The sequence below is a fragment of the Atractosteus spatula genome, chromosome 2, assembly GCF_055471065.1.
Source record: "Atractosteus spatula isolate fAtrSpa1 chromosome 2, fAtrSpa1.hap1, whole genome shotgun sequence".
Lineage (NCBI taxonomy): Eukaryota > Metazoa > Chordata > Actinopteri > Semionotiformes > Lepisosteidae > Atractosteus > Atractosteus spatula.
In genome coordinates, this window is record NC_142707.1 from 75,240,904 (window position 1) to 75,261,710 (window position 20,807).

The window sequence follows — 20,807 nt, forward strand, 5'->3', positions numbered from 1 at the left end:
TTTTTATAGATGTTTTTGTTTCACCTATTTGGCCAAGAGTCCATGCTGATTGTGTTTCTGCCTTTCAGGAGATAATCCCCTCACTCTAACACGTCGACAATGCTAAGGGATAATCAGTGAAATGTTAATCCCTTCTTAGTAGATTTTACCATTGATGCTCTTCTTATTGAGGGAGAATTTCTTCAAGGCACACGAACCACAGGCTTGGGTACGATCTTGTAAGAAATAAGTAAAATACATTGCAAGGGAAGAATCATAATGTTGAAAAGTCAGTCCTTTTCCCAGTTGTAGAGCACTAATTAGTGGCAAACACCGGTTCATTTCTAAGAAGATGATAAGCAAACTGACTGAGAAAGCACTTACCCCTGTGTCGCTGATACCAGGTCATTGTCAGACAAAGGAAAACAAGTTTAGTGAAAGTAGGTCAGGAATAGTTCATTTTAAAACAGTCGCTTGCACAAACTATCCCTTATTAATAATTTTCAGATTTGTTTGTGGATGAACTCTTACAATGAACATAAAAGAGCTGCATACAAGAGGAGTACAGTCAACTCATGTAGTGCTTTCGGCAGCTGATAGCTAATTGATCCAGCTAACTCGTCTCACTGTTTCGTGAAAGAAGCCAGGGTACCGCCCTCACCAACGTGGACGGACGGCTAGTTCCTCATTAACAAGGTGGCAGTACTTTAGGAGGCTCCCTTTCTGACATGTTCTGACAGCATCCAAACCTGAACGGAGCCTGACACTCGTTTGGAAATGTGTTATTTTAACAGAGCTACCTTCAAATGGAAAGGATTCCTGGCTTTTCCTTTACCTTTGTTTTCTTTTTTGTCAAGTATTTTTCTTTCGTTTACATCAGTGAAAAAAAATATTGTTTAACAACCTGAATAAAACAATTTAGTGTGTCAGTGTTGCTGCAGTTGGGATTCACTCTTCAGTTTTGCAGTGAGAGGGACTACGGTAGTATATGTTGTCCTTTGTTAATGAAGTACTTGGGGGGGGGGATATGTAATATGATGCAGTTAAGTAAAAGATAACAACGTCATGTGAGTTTTTCACTATGCTAATTGCATTTTCCAAATGTTGCTTATTTACTGTGGTAAATCAAATCATGGTTATTTCTGATGCACTATACGGAAACCTGATGCCCCCAAGAATATTGCAGTGTGCATTGACTCACTACATTTCAGGGTGTTCTGCCTTATTCAATTTGCTACAGTAAGTGGGTTAGAGACAAATTTATAGCTGCATTATTTCTTACTTTCTGCTCATTGCAAAGTCGACACTATAGCAACTGTTCTCTTAGGACGAAACATGTCAGAAAATAATTAATGTTGCTTTAAAATTGTATAACAAGGCTAGCATGTTAGAGATTTTAAATGCCAAATTGTTCCAAAACAATCTTGCATTTGTTAGATGTGGGCTCTGAATACTTAAAATAAGATATGAGTGGGTTGTACAGATCTACAAGTCTTCTGCATTACAAACTCCTGTGTTATCAATACTTTGGAGTATGTTCTGTTTGCTTTAGGGCAGTCAATTCCTGGGCTTTGTAAGGATTAATTGCAGAGGAGTAAATTAATAGGCTTTGGACTTGAGTAATTTTTTAAACTAGTCTTGGTATGGGCTGGGGAAGTATATTCGAGGACTTAAAGAAGGATGACCTTAAGATATGAGGAAATGTTTTTTTCTATATCTGTACCATTACTGCCTCTAGCTATTGAAGTCTTTGAATACACTCCTCTGTGCTTATGTTTGTTATCTTAAAATCAACTGTTTTCACTTCATGGTGTATTATAGAAAAAGGTCTTGCATGAAAGTGACCTTTCTTCAAGTAATTTACAATGCCTTCAAATAGGCAGGATTGGAAAAAAATCTAATTTCTTGCGCTTCCTATTAGATACTGCTAATTACATTGCGTTTCCCCCTTAGCTGTTTTATATTTTTACAAATTTTATATTTTTACTCAGAATTTTAGAGAATCTATGCTTCCTGAATTCATTGCTCGATTATTTCAGTTTTCATTCTACCAAGTATTTTGCTTTCCACAGCAGCACCATGCTTGTACTTTTGAGGTAGCAGTTTGATATTTGTACCCCCTAAACAATATATTCCTCTTTTTCACATAATTCAAATTTTAGATTTACCAGCAGTTAATCATACTAAATAGGAAGAAGTAATAGGTTTATTCCCTGCTGAAGAGGAAAGAAAGGAAATAACGTTTCAGCTGTGTAGCCTTCTTCGGGTGTGAGGGAAGAAGGCTTCACGAAGAAGGCTCCACAGCAGAAACAGGGAATAAACCTATTACTTGTTCCTTTGCAGCCTAAGCATTCTGAGGCAGCTACCCACCCGAACTACTGCATCATACTATATATACTATTGTTATACACTATTCTTGTTTAATAGCACTTAGCTATTAGCATGGTATTCATTATCCAGACCAAAACATGTACAATAAAAGTTTAATTACAGTAATTTTCCAGACCAAATCTTATACAATACAGAAATACTCAGTAAAATATTACTGATTAATAGTCAGCGTAGCAGTATTAGTACTGCTGTATTGGTCGTATTTCATTGTGTTACTTAAATGGTTAATTTGATCCATCAAAAAGGGATAAGGTATTTATTCAGAAAATAAAATGTTATTACATTAAGTTGGCCATTCTTTAACCTTTTTATTAGGACAATCCCATAGCTATTTAGATTAAAATTGCTGTACAGCAGGAAGAAGAAACGGAAACCAGAAAAAACATTGTCTTGCTTTTGTTCATTCACATTTCTTTTAATGAAATCCCTGAAATGTGCAAGTGGTTTTTCAAGATTTTTTTTAGAGTGGAGACATGTTTGGCTTTTTCACGTGTCATGAAATGCAGTGGTTCCTACTTGGATATAAACGGACAGTGGAATAAAAGCAACTTGCATTGCTTAATAGCTGAATCACAGCAGCTATTGACAGCCACAGAGGAATGAAGAATAACCCCTCATAAACAGCATGACTCAGAAGAAAGAGCAAGGACTCTGCAAAGGTTATCTCTCATCTGCACTTTATCTGTGCACGTACCTGCCTTACGTGGATCATCATAGTGTACAGAACTGCAGTGAGCTGACCTTCATGACGAAAATCAAAAATCGGCTGAAATCTGCAACAAACAACCTCCACACGCACACCATAAGTATCCCAGGTGTTGATGTTTTATCCTCCTTAGGACAAGAATTGTGCTTGTTTATTTCCCAACCATATTCAGTATATGATAAAAGGCAAATAATCATCTTTCTTGCACTGTAACTTGCAGGTGTGTCTTTATCCATTTCACTCTGTATCGGAAATCTGTAGTATACGATGTGTCGGCATTCCAGAAGTAAGATCAGGTCATCTGAAAAGTTAATCGCAGCTAACAAAATATTTTTAAAATTCTGCCAAGCTTATCGTCCGATGGATTATGTCCAGAACTCTATCTTTTGTTATTCCTGCTAAATACCTCTGCTCATCTATGTTATTAATGTAGATCATTAATAATCTTTATAGTAAAGCATAGCAGCTGTTAAAGCACTCCTGTCCTGAGTAAGTCTTAATATATTATTTCATAATGTGACTTTCACAACACCATCTGTCCAGTATTTAAGACATTTAATCTGAGTAACAGTATAGTACCATTCAGTGTTTTTTCATTTAAATGTCCGAAGAGGGCTCCACAGCCGAAACGTTTCTTTTCTTCTCATTTCAGCATGGAATAAACCTTTACTTGTTCCTATGCAGCCTACGCATGCTGACACAGCTACCCACCTGAACTAATAAATTTTGTTACAGTTGTCCGAGTGGTGTCAAAGGAGGACATTTTAATTTTTTCATTTCTGTCCTTAGAACACGTCTAAATCTCTTAGATCAAGTTGAAACTTAATCTTAATGATTTTTGAAAGTCTTCCAAGGTTTATTTTGCTTCCAACATGTGCCCTTTCAGCCCTCATTCTCCCTGTGAGACATGTCCCATATGCCTTCACAATCCTGGCAAATCTCACAACTTTTCATTTCATGGCTTGGATTTTATAGGCCTCTGAGAAATCAGATGGAAGAAGAAAATTCCACACAATCACAACAGGGTTCCGGCAACATTGTTGCTTGACGCTCTTAATAAAAATGAAAATAATTTGAACTGTACATTATAAGGCCATGTGTGGAGTAAATAGCGGTGCTATTTTTAATGATGTGACTGAAATTATTTGCTCTGTGAAACTGGGTTTTTGTCGGTGGACTCCCTGTGGTGGTCTTTCAGATCTGCCAGCGGTCAGTGGACTGTGGGTAGTGAACTGCAGTCTGTAATAACCTGTTTACTGATTCTGCTTTATGTGAAGTTCTTCATATTCAATACTGGGAAAACTAGGTCTCATCCTTCCATGTCTGTTTTAATTGTGTTTGGGCATTTTTTGGTATTTAACTCCTGTGAAATTCCAGAAATGGAGTATTTTTAAGATGTGGTAATCTTAGAGAGAGCTTGCCATTACCCAAGAGTGGAATTACGTCTGTAATTTGACTGACTCTAACTTTAGTAAACATCTCCCTGGAAAGAGAAGCTTTTTTTCCAGGGTCAAAATAGGACAAGATTTGGTGGCAGAGGAGATGTTGAAATGGGTTTGTGCTCAGGATCCACTGTTTTTACATGTGGTGTCAGACCCTCATAAAGTACTTCGTAAGCTTCAGCACATGAACTGCTTACTACCACTACAAGGTTTGATTAAACATCTTCACTTCTTACTTCTGAAGATGATTCATTTTAAAGGAGAAAATCATTTCAGTCCAAGGAACGTGTGTGGTCATCATATACTGTACCTAACTCCATTATTTTGTGCATTGTCTTAAAAGGCTAATCTAGATATCAATTTTTGACGAGTATTATTTTTATTATCAAATTCTTTACCGTTTTTGTAATTCTCTCCTTGAAAGCCTGCTACAAAGGTTTCTTACAGGAATATTTTCAGTTGTTTTACTCTTGTATGGTAGCTTTTGTGCAACTTAAACTATTTACATTTGTACGCATACAATTGGATTATTGGTTCCCTTATGCTTTTCATCTCATAGTTCGGGAATATCCAACAGAAAATTTGTTTGTTTTGCCACTATAGCTCTGGCACCAGCCCCTAAGAGCCTGAGACAGCACGTACAAATGTACTGTCCATTGCCAGTCCCTCCATGACGTCTTGCAGTGTGAGTCTGTCACACAGGGGAAGGGCAGGCATCTCTCACCACTGAGGTCTCACAGTCAAAGCCCCTGATGTGAATTATCCCTTCTGACTGCATTATACTTTTTGGGTGGACTGCGTGGAACTCGGCCATCTGGGAGACCTTGACTGTAGTTGTCTCATGGCTTAAACTAGACTTAAACCACACATTTCCACAGATGGTGAACTCCTAAATAAAGGCAGTGAGGTTCCCATAACTCATGGACAGTGGTTTGTTTCCTGGGACTCTTTACTGAAAAAAAAAACTTTGTAATACTAATATCTGAAAGTTGTAGATATCCGGAAATTAAAAACATAACTAGACATTGCAAAGTCTGGCACAACTCTTATCAGTGATCCATTTTCCTCCGTGTCCGTTATACGCACAAGTGTGTTCTATAATCTCACCCCGAGAAAGGAAATTAAACATGATACACTGCTGGTTTTGTTCTTGTTTTATGAATTCAGTAGAAAGCTGTTGGGTAACAGGGTTCTCTGTATTTGTCCAGAGGGACGGAGGACATTTTATTTAGTTTTTTAAAATGATTTCCTTGCCTGGTGCTTCTAATTAGAAGCAATTTCCAGTTGTACCCGTGTATACAGTTAGTCATGTTACCAAGAGTAAAAAAAAGAGAAGCACCTTGCCTGAGTGAAGGATACAGCCGCAGTGTCCCACCAGGAATTGAACCTTCAAAGCTTTAAGCTTTGAGTCCATAAGCTTAACAATGACCCACAGTGCTGCATTTGTTGTACTGCAGGTGAAATCCATTTCATTTTATCATCAAATGGATTGAGTTAATTGGTTTAGCAAGAGTAGGTTTTAGGGTTTGTATTTGTAGGCTTCGTCTTTCATAAGATGTTACCTGGGACCCAAAGGTGAAGATTAATGTTCTAGGCTATGAAGTAAACGTTTATGGTTCGTTGTTATTTTTTTTTGTAGTCCTGAAACTGTTTTTAATTTGGGGGACGGTAAACAACTACCTGAATGATTTTAATAATTAGATCATTTCTATTTTTTAATTTATTTAAGAAGTCATGGCGGTGTAAGTATCATCTCAGAAATGTACAGTATAAATAGCATAGGATGGATTGGTTTAGTAGTATAATTTTTTTAAAAGTGTATATGACAGGACATGCAGGATTCAGTATCTGATTTAAGAAATTAGGGGTGTGGTAATGGATTGGGGTTGTGGGGATCATCCCACAGGCAACACTTTTTTTCTGTTTTGCACATGTTCATGTAATGCAGTTTGGTTATTGTCTTATGTGTCTGTGCTTCATTATTATAGTATGGTATACTGTTCTATAGTTCAATCAGTTCTTGTGACATCATTTTTCTAGTTTCTAAGCCACTAGTATCATCACTTACATCCTGCATAGACCCTTTCCTCAAGAGTCCTGCAAAAACCAAGTCCAGTCTTATCTACAAGAAACAGAAGAAGACAGTATATTGTATAACATAGTTCAAGTTCAAGTTAATTGTCATTATACTCATATACAGGTATATGGTATAACGAAATGCTATTTAGCTAGCTCTCAGACGATACTTTGTACAAAAAAAACAACAACAATACGATTGTATAATAAAAGAAAGACAGAGACAGCAGGCAGTGTGCAAAACAACAAAAAGGTAACAAGTAATGTGCAAAAACAACATCAGATGTGCAAAAACATGCATCAACAGAATGAAAGGATAGAAATTATGGGGAGTGAGCTTTTTGACATGTAAGGTAGAGGTAGATTTAAATGTGTGAGTTTTTGGTAAGAAAGAAGGCACTGTGAGGTTCAGATCATAGGTGAGAGGTGAGGTGAGAGTAGGAAACCCCTCTCCTGAAGTGAAGAATCATAAATGGGATTCTAGGAATGAGTAATAAAACTCACAGCATTTTTGTGAAATTGAAATCAATTAATACTACTAATCGGTATTTAACACCAGTAATTATAGCGAGACATATCAGTCCTTGTTGTCAGAAAGAAACTTGGATGTCAGGACACCACATGCACAGCAACACCACGAAGAACTGCTCGGACTTCATTTGCATGCACATCAGTAGCCTGCTGCTAAATCAGATTAGTATGTAAATGTATTCATGCTCTTAACGGTACTCACCAGTAAGTGCCCATCAGCCAGATTTTGGGAGTTTTCCCTTTGTCTTCCATAATTGTATCTGCAGTAGTGTTGATTTAATTAAATGGGAAGAGATAACATCTTTATTGATTTTTGTAGCATGATTTTCTTCCTGTGTTACAGTTTGAAATATCTTGGCTGCCAGTGTAATACTTTATACTGCAGTGTGTTTTTTAGTTTTGCTACTTTCATTAGTTTTGCAGAAGTGATTAGAAGTTTTATTTTATTAGATATTTTATTTGTTTTTAGTTTTCTTGACAATATACAATATTGAATGCATGTGGTTAAATTAAATGTGTATGTAGTTGTATAATTGGCTACATAATCATTTCATCTAACTTGGAGTCCCAGTGGGAGGCTGGACAGACAACACAGACCATACTGGTAAATCCCCTGATACGTTCTTCTAGAAACACGTACAAGAGACTAAGTCAAGGGATTTCTGGGAAATTTAAACAGTGGGTTCATTCTCATAAATTTAATCTGTTTAGTTCGTTTTATTAATGTGATATAATTTCAGAATTGCAGGCCTAGATTTAATGGGCGATATATTTTTGGCATTAAAATTAAATGAAACAATTTTATGACTCCGTTTCCGGATCTGTAATATACAATTTTATGTTGTATCGGAACTTCATACAGCCTTTGTTATGGCCTTGCCATGACATTGGGTTCCAATTCTTAAAATCATGGTTAAATCCTGGGTAATCAGTAAAAAAAAAAAAGTATTTTAACTGAGTTCACATGCTTAAAGTAAGTAGAACTGTTCCTTGATGTAAAGGACAAATCTTCAAAACTAGCAAATACCCAAACTAAATGGATCGACCTTTTGTATAAGGAATCATATTTTTATTCAGCATTATTCTCTCTGGAAGTTCAGTCATTTTTGCATTATACTAAAAAGCACAATTAAGCTAATATCTCCTTCCTTGGCACATCATCCCTAATTACTGCTCACTGGGTTATTAGAGCTAAAGGTTTCGAAAGACTGCTCAGTGCAAATGTTTTGAAAGACTACACACACAACGAAGAACCACAGGAAACGTGCATTAATTAGCAGCTGACCTGAATTAATCCTTAATTTAGTTTTGCATTAAGATGTCACTGCAGGGAAAGTTAGAAATTCACACAAAAGACAAAGCAAATAAGTTGCCATATGGGGTATGTACTGTATGTATGTTTTGATTGTGCAGTGCTGTGGATTCTGCAATATGGCTTTTTAGGTGGAATTTATTCCTGTATCACAAGGGAAACAAGTTGGGCACATGGCATGGGGAGCTGATCTTCGCTGTCCATCCTAAAGCAATTATATGAGACAGCAAGACATGGAGGCGGAGCTCTAGTGCTCACTGGAGCCTCCAGCCTCTCTCCTCTCTCTGTGTCACAGTAAAAAGAAGCACATTCCCTCCAAAGCACTGCTGAGAGCTGACTGCTGCCGGATTTGTCTTTTTATTGAAGTGCTTGTGCAGGGGGGAAAAAAGACACAAAGGAGAGACTGGGGGGATTTATTCACAAGGTGTCATGGGACAGTTGTGCTGCTTTCCATTTTCAAGAGCTGAAGAGAAAATCAGTAAGTGATTTCATGCGCGTTGATGAGCTGCTGTGGTGCTTGTTCAGCACGGCTCGCTTGCAGCTGGGGGAAGAGTTTAGGGACAGAGACTGAGGCCAAATTCCTCCTCGATTCTGATGAATGTGTAGCCGTGCAAGTAGCAGGCTTTAAGGGGACAGCTCATGGGACTGATTTTTGAAATGCTGTTAGACGCCTTGATACTTACATTACTTGTGCGTGGGGTTTAACCTGAATATGTGCTGTAAACCATCTGGAATCTTAATTATCTAAATTCTTGTACAAGAGCAAAACAGTACTTAATTTTTCAAAGAATGGAAACTGAAATTTGAATTATGCTTTGATTGTTTTTGTTTTGTGGAAAATCTATTCTAGTAGTTAAAAACAATGATGCAGTATGTTCATCTGCTTGCTAAAAACTAGCTAAAATGTTGGTAGTTATCTTTAATATTTGTGCTGAAATCAAAATTGCTGGGCGAATTCAGGTTGTTATTCCTAGAGGTGCGAAGCATATTGTAATGTATTGACATTTTATACTTATCTATGGGGAGATATTTTCAGCAATATAGTAGGATTGGCATGCTTTCTGTTTCAAGAAAATGCTGATTATGTATCTTCTGTTCAGTGTACCCCTGTATTGATAGTGGTCTTTTTAAAGAGAAGTATCTCAACATACTGTATCTGCAGTAGCAGGAATCTGGATTAGGGCTGAAACCTGCACTGAATGTTCAAGTTAAAGGCTTGAAATGCACACTCTGTGGTGGTAGCGGCCATTCATGTGTGCTCCTGATGTGAGCTAGATGTGTGTGCTTTGCCACAGGCAACGATTCATTCTTTGTGGATCAGTGATGTTATTTTTTCAGTAAACTTGATTATCTGTTGTTCACTGTTGCTTCAGCACCATCAGTGTCTTGTCATCTTGTCACTGACAGACTTTTTTGTGCTACTATAATGGAACAGGGATCAGGAGAGCTCGTCTAAGCTGTGTGATCTGACTTTGTGCTGCAGTTAACCGTCGCTTAAAGATGAATAAATCTTTGGAAATTTTTTAATTGGGCGTGTTCTAAATCTAGAGAGGAGTGTTGCAATTTGCAAGATTTTGCTAAAGATGAAAAAATATCAGGAAATATTTCAACTTTATGGATTACCCAAATCATAACTGTGCCTTATATTTTCATTTAATTTTAGTGCTGCAGAAGGCGTGTGTGAGGCTAAAGGCTTACAAACAGAGGCGTAGTTTATTGTATCTTCTTACTTGTACTGTCGAAGAACAAAGTATTTTCAGTCCAACCAAATTAAGACTGCACAAAAAATGAATGTTTTTCAGTAAACATTTATCTTCAAGAGAAGACTTTATTTGCCTTATCCCAACCTTTAAGGGTCATTTTGATTTGTGGTTTATATAGGGTAAGGCTATTATATCTTTTTGCTTCTTTGCTTTCAAAAGCGGTGTGGTGTAGAAAAGGCATAGCTGTGGCATTACAGTCTCACCGTTCCGTACGCTGTGTGGACTGGTCATCATGGAGTCTCATGCAAGTTACCGACATGAGCTACCTGACTAGGTGGCAATGTATCAAGGTACCAGCCAGTCAAAAGACAGGCTTTTAATGATCCTTCTCCCTTTTTTACTTAGCTTCCTCAATTTTATTTTCAAACAATTTCTTTGTTATACTTGCTGAATACAGAACACATATACAGAGTTTGTTAGTCATAATGTTTTAGGTGTGTGTGTTTTCTACTTGTATTGAACAATATGGACTATGACACCCGGTGCCTTTGACAACCATTTCAACATTTCTCTGCTATGGTAACAATAATGCCAGTGTGCTATCAACATTTCTTTCCACTGTGCAGTCTAATGCTGAAGTTTAAAGGCTCTAAAGTGCCTACTTTTCAAGTGCATTTTGTAAGAAAATAAATTGTATTGTAGTCAGATTGTAAATGCGAAAATACAAATTCCTAATACAAGACATTGTATATGGCCAATAAAGTGATCTTATCTTAAGTCTCCAGTTCCTAGAGACATTTTGATGTGTGCATGATAGAGAGCCACAATTCTGTTGTATTACTTCTTGCATTCATTTAGGTATTTGCTCTTTACCACAGCAATTATGAGATTATAGGCAGAGCTCCTTTTCCATTGTTTCAGAGCAATTCTAAACTATGTAGTATTTTGGTATTTGAGCTTTTTTTCCTCCACCATGAATTTTGTTCAGTATAAAATAAGGAAAAGCAAGGTCATTTCTGTGAAGTTTATTAGGAAACTACACATTGCAATTTGTGAAACCTATCATTTCTAAACTGAGATACAAACAACAACTTCCTCCAGTGGGGAATTCAATATATTAGCTTTCCAGCACCAAAATATTTTTTCTTTCTTAATACAATTTCCATTTCAAAACAACGGTTAATTTTCTTTACTTTAAAATACAATCAGAAATACATAGATTGGTATGATAGGACAGCTATATATAGCATAGCTTAATATCGTGTTTGGATTTGTATGGTTTATAAGGTGATTATTTTAAATTTGGTATCATTGTCAAAGAACATAAAATACTTGCATGAAGATTAGGACTGCATAAAAAATACAATACATGCATTTATTTCAGGAAACGTTTTTTTCAGGACAAGACTTTATTTGCCTTAGCCCGACCTTTAAGGGTCATTTTGATTGGTGGTTGTGTTTGATTGGGAAAGGCTATTATATCTTTATGCTTCTTTGCTTCCTGTGAAATAACATTTGGCACTGCGGTTATTAGTTTACTTTAATTAGTTTGTTTTGTTGCAGATTTTTTAGGTTCACAAGATGGAAATAGCACCAGTGTTAAAAAAAAGTGTTTTGTGTGTGCGTGTTATTCACACTGTTACACTGTAGATTTAAGGCTGCCAGTCTTCTGCAGACTCGCAAGTAGCATCGGGAAGGGCATCAGGCTTCATTGCTACCAATTACACACAGAACATATGAAAGGATAGTCATTTTTTTATATTATTCAATTGTTATGCAAAGCCAGGTTCTTTTAAAAAAATATTTGTAGTCTACTAACGAATACAAAAGACAAAAAAATCAGAAAAAAAAACATGACCGTGAAAAAATTAGTCTTTTTCTGTTTTGACTAAATTGTTTTATAGAAAGAAGAGAAAGGGAAAACCCAAAAAAATACTGTAATGTTAATTCTGCTTATTTCTTTGTCCTGTCCTGACAAATTCTGTACCATAGGAAGATGAAAACATTTTCATGTGCCATGTCCACCTTTGCAAGAAACTACCAGTTATACCTTACAAAGATATTTGATATACAAAAGAAAGTATGAACGTTTTAAATTTAAATATCTGTATTTAAGTGATTTTCTCCATTTATGATTCATCATTTCTCATCATGAAGTTTAATTTATTTTCTTTAATAGCTGAAGAGGAGACATTTTTGTAAAATAAAGGTTGAGAATCATGCGGCAGACTCACTGTGGTTCTGTGTAGGATTTGATTCATTCTGGGGCAGTTAGGATCAACAATAAGTCAAAATTAACCCCTGTTTGGAGTGCTTAAAAGAAATTATGATTCTATGTTGAAATGATTCAGTGGCAATCAGCTTTATTGTTTGGCTTTGTTCAGCTTGTGTTCAGGAGGTTAATGCATGTGCCACTGTTCTAAATTTAACAAAAAGACTGAGTCCATTTTTTGTTGCAATGATTTAAAAACATCAGACCATAATGAAGTTTGATATTGTGGCGTCATTGGTAGCTTGAAACCCTTTGGCACATTATCTTTTTATCACAGAACTGAAATAATGTCACTTAGGGTGGTTTAAAAAAAGCAGTTTTACCTAAAAAATTAAATCTCTGATAGACTTTTTTTTCCAGATTTTTGCCTCTAAGGTTAATTTATTTAAGAAAAAGTGGTATTGGCCAAATCAGTACCTTGAGTGTAGAAACAAGCAGCTCATTGTCAGCCAGCTATCTTTTAAATCTTTCTAACTCAATGTGATTTGTGTTTCTGCACTTTGCATAACTGAATTCATTAAATATTTTGCAACCCAAGTGAAATGAGTACATTAAATGTAAGCTAATACAATATTAGCAAGGAACAAAACCGGGCTTCTTTGTAGTAAATATGCTCTGACGGAGGACAACTAAGTAACAAGAATTTGTAGTTAAGACTTACAGAAAGATTAGAAAGAAGAAAGACATTGAGCTAGTGTCCAATCTCGGATGAGTCCCATACTCTTACTTAAAACTACAGGAACAAGAATGACTTGTGGTATTATCTAATTAATAGATTATTATATTAACAATTATCTCATTGTTAGCAGTAAGTTGTCTGAGTTCATTATACAATGGAATCTCCTTTACATCCCTAACGTCTGCTTAGGTCATCTATGTTGATTTCCAGATTCCTTGTTGTGATGAGTTGAAATGTGATTTTAAATATTAGTTGTTTTTTCCCCCTGAGGCGTATACTTACATGCTAATTGACTGATAAAATGTCTATGAAAATGTCATCTCAGTTTAGAAACACAGACATGGCAGCTTCAGCACAGTGAACAGACAAGACAGTCTTCCCATGGCAAATCAAAATCCACATTTTCCTGTTGGTCATAGCATTGGTTTTAGTGAATGTATCACGTTAGAGCTGGGAATTTTCATTTCATTATACTGCAGTAAATAGCAGAGCCTGCACGGGTCATCACTGTTTTGCTGTACGAGATGAATCTAGCCGTGCAATGGTAGCACTGTTCTATACTTATATAGTACAAAATATGAACTTTCAGCTTAATTGAAAACTTGATTTTTTTTTTATCTTCCACTTTAACTTTACAGTTACATTCAAGACAATATGCATGTGCAGGTAAAATCATTCACAAATGATTCATACTGGGAGAACAATTAGGTGTTTATGGATTTGTTTTTTTTTATTTTGCAGATAGTGAAAAATAATACTGCTCAACATAGTAGGCCATTTTCTCAATGTGTTTGTGAATGCTGTAGTTATGCAGCAGGCTTAGAAGACGTAGTACAAATAATGATTTCCATTTAACCTAAATGCTGTGGCTATATTCTTTAGTGTGATAAGTTAATCTTGAGATTATCCCTACAAATTGAGTAACATCTCATGTGATTGGTCATGGACCTCGTTACCCGTAATCCCGTGTTTTGGTGCTGCGTGATGAAGTGTCTGCCGAGTTCTCCCACGTGTAGGGGTCATGAAAGCGGAGTGCTCCTGGTGCAGGACGCCTGGCTGGCGGTTGCCATGGAGAGCTCTCTGAGTGACCCCCTGTTGTCTGTCGTGATGTGTAGGTGAAAGGGCCGCGGCAGAACCGAACGACGCGGAGCTCGTGAGCCTCAGTAAGAGGCTGGTGGAGAATGCAGTCCTTAAGGCAGTGCAGCAGTACCTGGAAGAGACTCAGCAGAACAGAAACAGGCAGGCGGAAAGCAGCCCGCCACAGACTGAAGGAAACCTGCGCTCAAGTGACAAGAAATGAGCTCTGTCTTGCCCTTATCCTGGACCCCCACCACCCAGGGGAAACCCTCTGAGGACACACGACAGCACAAAGCCCTGGAGTTCTAGGGAGACCTAAAGAAACTGTATTCATTATATGTAAGCGTTATCCATTGTGAGAAATTGTGAAATCAGTCCTTCTAATGAGGAATCAGTCCCTATGCATTTCTTTTATCAGCATTCTAAAGAATTGTCCACTTCTCACCTTCCTTATTCAGTATTTATCCAACTCCCCCCCCCCCCCTTCTGACCCTTGAAAATGTCACAGTTTTCAGTTACAACATTATTTTTTAAATGTGTTTTACTGTTATGTGGGGAAAAAATGAAGTCACATCATGAAGAGAAGCTTCTCTCTAGTTAGAGTAAGAAGATCTCGGATGTTCCTCTGAAGAGAAATTGAGTTGTTTTTTTAGCCCTTTTGGAATGGAAATGAAGGGGAGCTAAAGGTTCATACACTACCTGAAACAGAGTTTCTTTCAACCTCATGTCTTTGATTTGTCTGTCACATGGAGCTGCCACTTCTGTTGGCAGTGAGCAATGCAATGCAAAAATCATCTTGACTAAGCTAAATATCAGTACAGATATTCACTATATTTATATGCTGTCAGCAAACATACAAATTGCTGTAAGCAGATTATGCATCCAAAATTATGCTGTGAAAATTTTTTTGGTTCATTCAGTGAAGTGTGAGACTGGTCATTGAAAGAAACAGCAACCGATGCCAATTTCTATGTGAGCTGCAGGTTGGCTGTTCGAAGGGGGTAGCCAAATAGAGCTGCCTTACGTTTTATTTTAAATAAAAGCACGTTGTGTCTTCTTTTTTTAGGGATAAAACGTGATGTAAGCTTCATTAGGAAGGCTTTGCAAAGAGAAAGGGGGTCTCTGTTGAAGAAACTCGTTTGGATAAAAGACCTTTTGTGTCATCCGGCAACACTAGCACGAATCCGCTGTGAGATGGCAGAAACAGGAGTCCCGTCAGCAGGTGCTCTTGCCTGCAGGTGATCTCTCTCCTCACATCTGTCTGTTGGAAGAGCGATGGGATTGTTAAACACGCGGGGATAACGAGACTACAGCCACGCCACACGTCTGTAGGCCTTCCGGGTGGTATGCTCTTGTTTTTTGTTATTTACCATTAGGAATTTTTTTTTTCCTTAACTCAAACAAACAAAGCTTTTTATGCTTTGCACAAACGTGTCGTCTGCACTGTCATTGTTGGTTGATTCTCTTTTTTAACTTTTATGCCTGTGATAGAGATAATGAGATTCTAGATTTACCACTTCAACGGTAGCCTTATGTTTAGACACAGTTCTCTTTCTTATTTTAGTACCTTGCATGTGAACTTTTTTTTCTCTTCAGCTTTGTGTATATATACACCTGTACCTTAAAAAAAAACAATGGTTTTGTCCAGGCATGCAGTATTGCTGGTTAGTGTTCTGTTTGTAACCTTGTTGATTATCTGCAAGAACACTCCATCACAGTACTTATATTGAGTATTTTTATTTTCGTTTGTTTTTAATCAAATTGAACAATGACAAAATGGAACTTGATTTAAATAACCAACATTAATAATGTTTTAAATAGCTGTGTACATTTTGGTAACATACATAACAAACATCCCAACACTTTACTGTAAATGTCAAACATAGTTATAGTGCAAGCTGACTTTAAGTATTGTTAGAAGAAAAGAACAAGAACTTAAAAAAAATGAACTATTTTGGTCTTGGGTTTTGAGAATTAAGAGGGTGATGTTTAAGAAAGGTACTAAATACATTGATGTTTAGTGTTAATTAAGAACTTAATCGTTGTTTTGTCTTTGCTAAATGGAAAGACATGTAACCACAAACAGCAGTGCCTTTTTAATACTTGATCAAAGAGCTCACTTTTCATTTAGGTGAGGAATCACTTTTCTCAGTTGTGTGACAAGGAACAGGAGAATAGACACGTTCAAGCTATGCAAGTGCTTTGAAACTTGGTGATGAGTGATGGAAACTAAGACGAAAGATGAAAAGTGCTAAATGAAGAATCTCTTGTCCTGTGTGGAAAAATGGCAGTATCTGGAATTTGTTCAGTCTTCTTGGGCAGGAAAATGAACGGAAGACAAGAGGGTACTGGGACAGGTAGTGTCTATTGAAATGCATCTGCAGTTGATTTGTACCATTCTGCTAAATATGGCCTGCTGCTTCTGAACTAGGATTTGATAGTCCCAGAAGTACAGATCGGTAGAGCCTTGCTTGTGGCTACGTAAGTGGTATTTCGATCAAGCTCTCAGATCCTTTTTTTTTAAATCCAAACAAAGGCTTATGTGATTTAAATTTTAGTTTCACCCCAAAAAGTACATATTACACACAGTTCACATCCTGCTAAAAAAAGAAATGTGAGAAGAACAGGAATAGGCTCCAACAGGGAGCAAGTTAAGAAGGAGAGCATATGTTAAGAATCCCATAACGTTGTAGTAAGTGAAATAAACCTCTTTTTCCTGATGGAAAGGGACGGTTCTCCCACTGCAGAGCTCAGTTGAACTAGGCTACTGCAAAGCACATACAGCAGGTAAAAAATCATTTAATCTGAAACAAACCTAAATTTATCCCTTTATAGGAGTTCATTAGCAATTTACACATTTGTGTGCTAAAAAAAGATCTTCCCCAGTTTAATTGTATGGTCATTTTGAACTGTTTTACAACTGAAGTTTCTCTCCATTTATAGGACTAAGGCAGTTAATTATTGGAAATTTAGTACTTGAAGGGCATAATTCACGCTATAACTGACCATTTTCCTTAACTTTCCTTGTCATTGTTTTGTTTTGCAGCAGTCAGGTCTAAAGCCATATGGAAGGTTTGTTTTGTTTTTGTCATTTACAGCCTGTGAAAGACATCCATGTTTTAACACTTCTCTTTAAGAGCCCCTGCCCTGGGTTCTTTATATAGCTGCACTGAAGAGCCGTGGTAACTCGCCTGCAGAAGTTTTGTAAATATTAGGGGACTCTTAAGTATTGTGTCATTTTATTGTGCAAATGCATAATTTAACCAACGTTACTCAGAAATGGATGTTTTGAGACAGACAATCAGACCACGACTATTGGTAAAGCTGTTTAACACCTTATTTTACAACTTATTTTAAATTATGAGTCTCTGTTATGTTATTAGCACTCGACATGAGGACTGGAACCCTATATGGCATTTATTATATGGCTGGTGAATTATATACAGTATATGATGTTTGCAGAAAGAAATTAGTATCTTAACAAACAAGTAGCCTCTTTTCTACTTGCAAATTGTATTAAAACAATTCCTTGTTTCAGTTGTTTGATTCAGTGAGAAGTAAACCATCTGAGGAGATGTTCATTTTGTGAATTCAGTGTATAAACAAAACAGTGTATAATTATGTCCAAGTAGTTTAAATAAAAAATAACTATTTTAGTACGTTAGTAGTTTGTCATTCCATTATATGTAGATGTAAAAATCACTTTTGGTGAACACTAACCTTTAAAAATGAGACAGACAGCATTGATGTAAATGGAAATTAGATTTAGCTGAAATGAATGATGATTAAAAACAGATTATTAGCTTTTGTTAGAACAGTTTAGTGAAAGGACACGAAGCTTTTTGGATTTAGAGCAAAATGTTATCCACTTTCTCTTTTCACAGATGAACACTAGCTTATTTTTCCAACCATTTTTAAATGGAAAAATTGTTAACTACCACTTTCCAAAGCTGCATTTTTATTTCAAACGCATGTCATATTTCATGTCTTCGGTCTTCCTTTTTATTGAGGGGAGTCTGGAGGACTGGCTGGATTAGATGATCTAAGCTGTTGTATTGGGCTTCCTCACAGGTGCATATTCTTTACAGGTAACACCTGGCCCACAGTGTTCCTGAATGCACAGCTCACACTGAAGCCCATGTTATCTTCCATAATAACTGCGAACGCATGTGAAATACCGGTGGCGTTGCTGCCTCACCCTGCTGGGGTCCTGGGTTCAATCCTGGACCTGGGGTGCTGACTGTGTGGAGTGTGTATGTTCTCTCCATGATCGTGTGGGTTTACTCTCCCACAGTTCAAAGACTTGCTGGTATGTTAATTGGCTTCTGTGAAAATTGTCCTTGGTGTTTAGTGTGTGCGTGTTTGTGTTTGTACCTACACTGCGATGGACTGGCGTCCCGCCCAGGGCGTACCCTGCCTCGCGCCCGTGGCTTGCCGGGATAGGCTCCGGTTCTGGCTCCTCCGTGAACCTGAATTGGAATAAGCAGTTGGAAAAAGGATAGATGTATTTAAAATATGATTTCTTTATGAAAATTTATAACAGCCTTATTCTTAAATTGAAAGCAGGCAGTCATGGGTTGTTAAAGGACTCACTCCCATTTACTTGATGAGTTGCTAAAAATGTTCCATTCAGTGAGCCATTAACTCAAGTCAGTCCTGTCCCAGTATTTAAATAGTACATTCTCCAATGCCATTTGTTAAAATTCTGTTACTTGCCTCTGGTAGCAATATTTTAGTCAGCAGATAGTGTAAATTGTGCCAATCTACAGTTTTCAAAATTGGTTATTTTGGTAAGAACTGTTAAAATACTGATAACCATTCAGGTTTCGTAAATTTAATGTTCTTATCCTTCTGGAACTGTTTTGTCGTTGTACACTGATGCTCAACCTTCACACACATTTTTCCCAGTTATCAGTAAAGGTAATAAAATGTATTTTCCCTTTAAAATATACTGGTAAGAAGTGATACATTAATGTAAACATACCTTGTTTGTTTTTTTTTTGTGTTTTGGGCTGTGTAAGTAAATGCTTCATAATATTAGGAGAGAAAAGATAATCTCTAGAAGTAAAGGAAGACATATTAGGTTTGTCTTGTGTGTGATTTTGTATCCCCTACAGTATATCTCCAGTAAGGTGTTTGTTGTTTTTTTTAGAAGTAAAACACCCTCAGGTCTTAAGAATGTCACATGATGACCATGTGCCAAACATACGGTTTCAATGAATTTTTTTTTTTATTTTAAATAATTGGAATTTTTGTAGAAAGACCTGGATTGTGCTTTGGTTTTTAGTACTGGAAGGATTTTTTTAAATAATAAAGATGATTTGCTCTAATAAACTGTTCTACTTTGAGAAGGCTCGAGATTTAATTGTGTACTGTCTTATTTGTTCATGTGAAAAAGTATTGATCTGCACCTTACCTAATATATACGAAATATCACTACATTGTGAAGAATTTCAATTGCGTAGTGAAGTGTCAGTTATGTCTCAGAAACTAAGCCATTGTTCCAGCAACAAAGCTTGAGTAACATCTACAGAACAAATGAAGCAACTCATTTTTTCACATTTCAGATGAACCATTGTAAAGTATTTCTGACACGAGATCTTGGAAACTTGATTGGTGAAGTAGTTTAAATTCTAACAACTTTGAATCAACAGCTTCGAGTTCATTTGAATTCTGACTGAATACCACAGATGCATCCTTTGAGTAATACAGTTTAAACAGCTTTATCTTATTCATTTACAATATAGTAGACTGCAAGCTGGCAACAGACATTTAAGATATTAATGATGCAACTACCGATAAATTTAACTCAACTTCATGGGTTTTGATCTTTACCTTTGGCAAGATGTAGGCTTCACTTATGTTTTGAAAAGCAGCCACTTTATTCACAATCTAAAAAATTTGGTTCCTAAAGCAATCTTGGCATCTTGGCTGGCAAACACTTCATTTGTCGATAATTGGCACAAGCTGTCAATATTTATACACCAGCTCCATGTTTGTTATCCACACATGTACTGTAGATGTTTACTTAATGTCTGCGTTTCTCAAGTGTCTACTTTTAGCTAGCAGGTACTATACAGTCTATATGAAGACAAAACACGAATACAAATGTTTACGCATTCCTATAAATAAAGTGAATTCATCTGTGTTAAATTGGAAAAAATAACCACGTGATAATCTTGAGAAACAAAATATGATAGTTTTTTCTACATGCAGATTTTTAAACTAAAAGCATTCAGTATGTGTTATGGTGCTACATAACATTTCAGTGACAGTAGCTTTGTGTGCTGTCTAGTCAACAAAAAGTACTTCTTAATCCAGAAAAATTCTTGGCTGATTGTTGTGCGTTAAATTTTTTTGGCAGCATGAATTTGGTTTCCATCAGCTTGTTTATTTTTTGAATCCAGTGGCAGTGTTTTTTTTTACCATTTTAAATCTCAGAATTAAAGCTTCAATTCACCCCTCCAAACAAATTTGACCAAACAAGACCTATAGTTTTCCCTTTTCCCCATAAACCCCTGCACTAGGTTATGCACTGTGTAGTGCACAGTAGAAAAGTCAACATAGTCCTGTTTTTCCTGTAATATCTTTGGTAAAATCAGCTTTCTTTTGTTCACCATCTAATTGAATAAAATACTG

At 36.6% G+C, this 20,807-nt stretch overlaps 1 protein-coding gene across 3 annotated transcripts in view; it reads left to right on the forward strand.

Annotated features, from left to right (window-relative positions):
* Positions 1-19,516, forward strand: part of akap7 (A-kinase anchoring protein 7) — a 52,591-nt gene extending 33,075 nt beyond the window's left edge. Inside the window, exons 8-9 of one of the 3 annotated variants that reach the window (XR_016086204.1) lie at positions 14,207-14,507; positions 15,235-15,364. Coding sequence is in view for 2 of the 3 variants with exons in the window: in XM_088907992.1 (XP_088764118.1) it covers positions 14,207-14,391 (185 nt within the window). In the remaining variant the exon portion in view is untranslated. Of the gene's footprint in view, positions 1-14,206 lie in introns of all 3 variants that reach the window. The other 2 variants (XM_088907992.1, XM_088908004.1) reach the window with 2 other exon arrangements.
* The last annotated feature ends 1,291 nt before the right edge of the window (positions 19,517-20,807 follow it).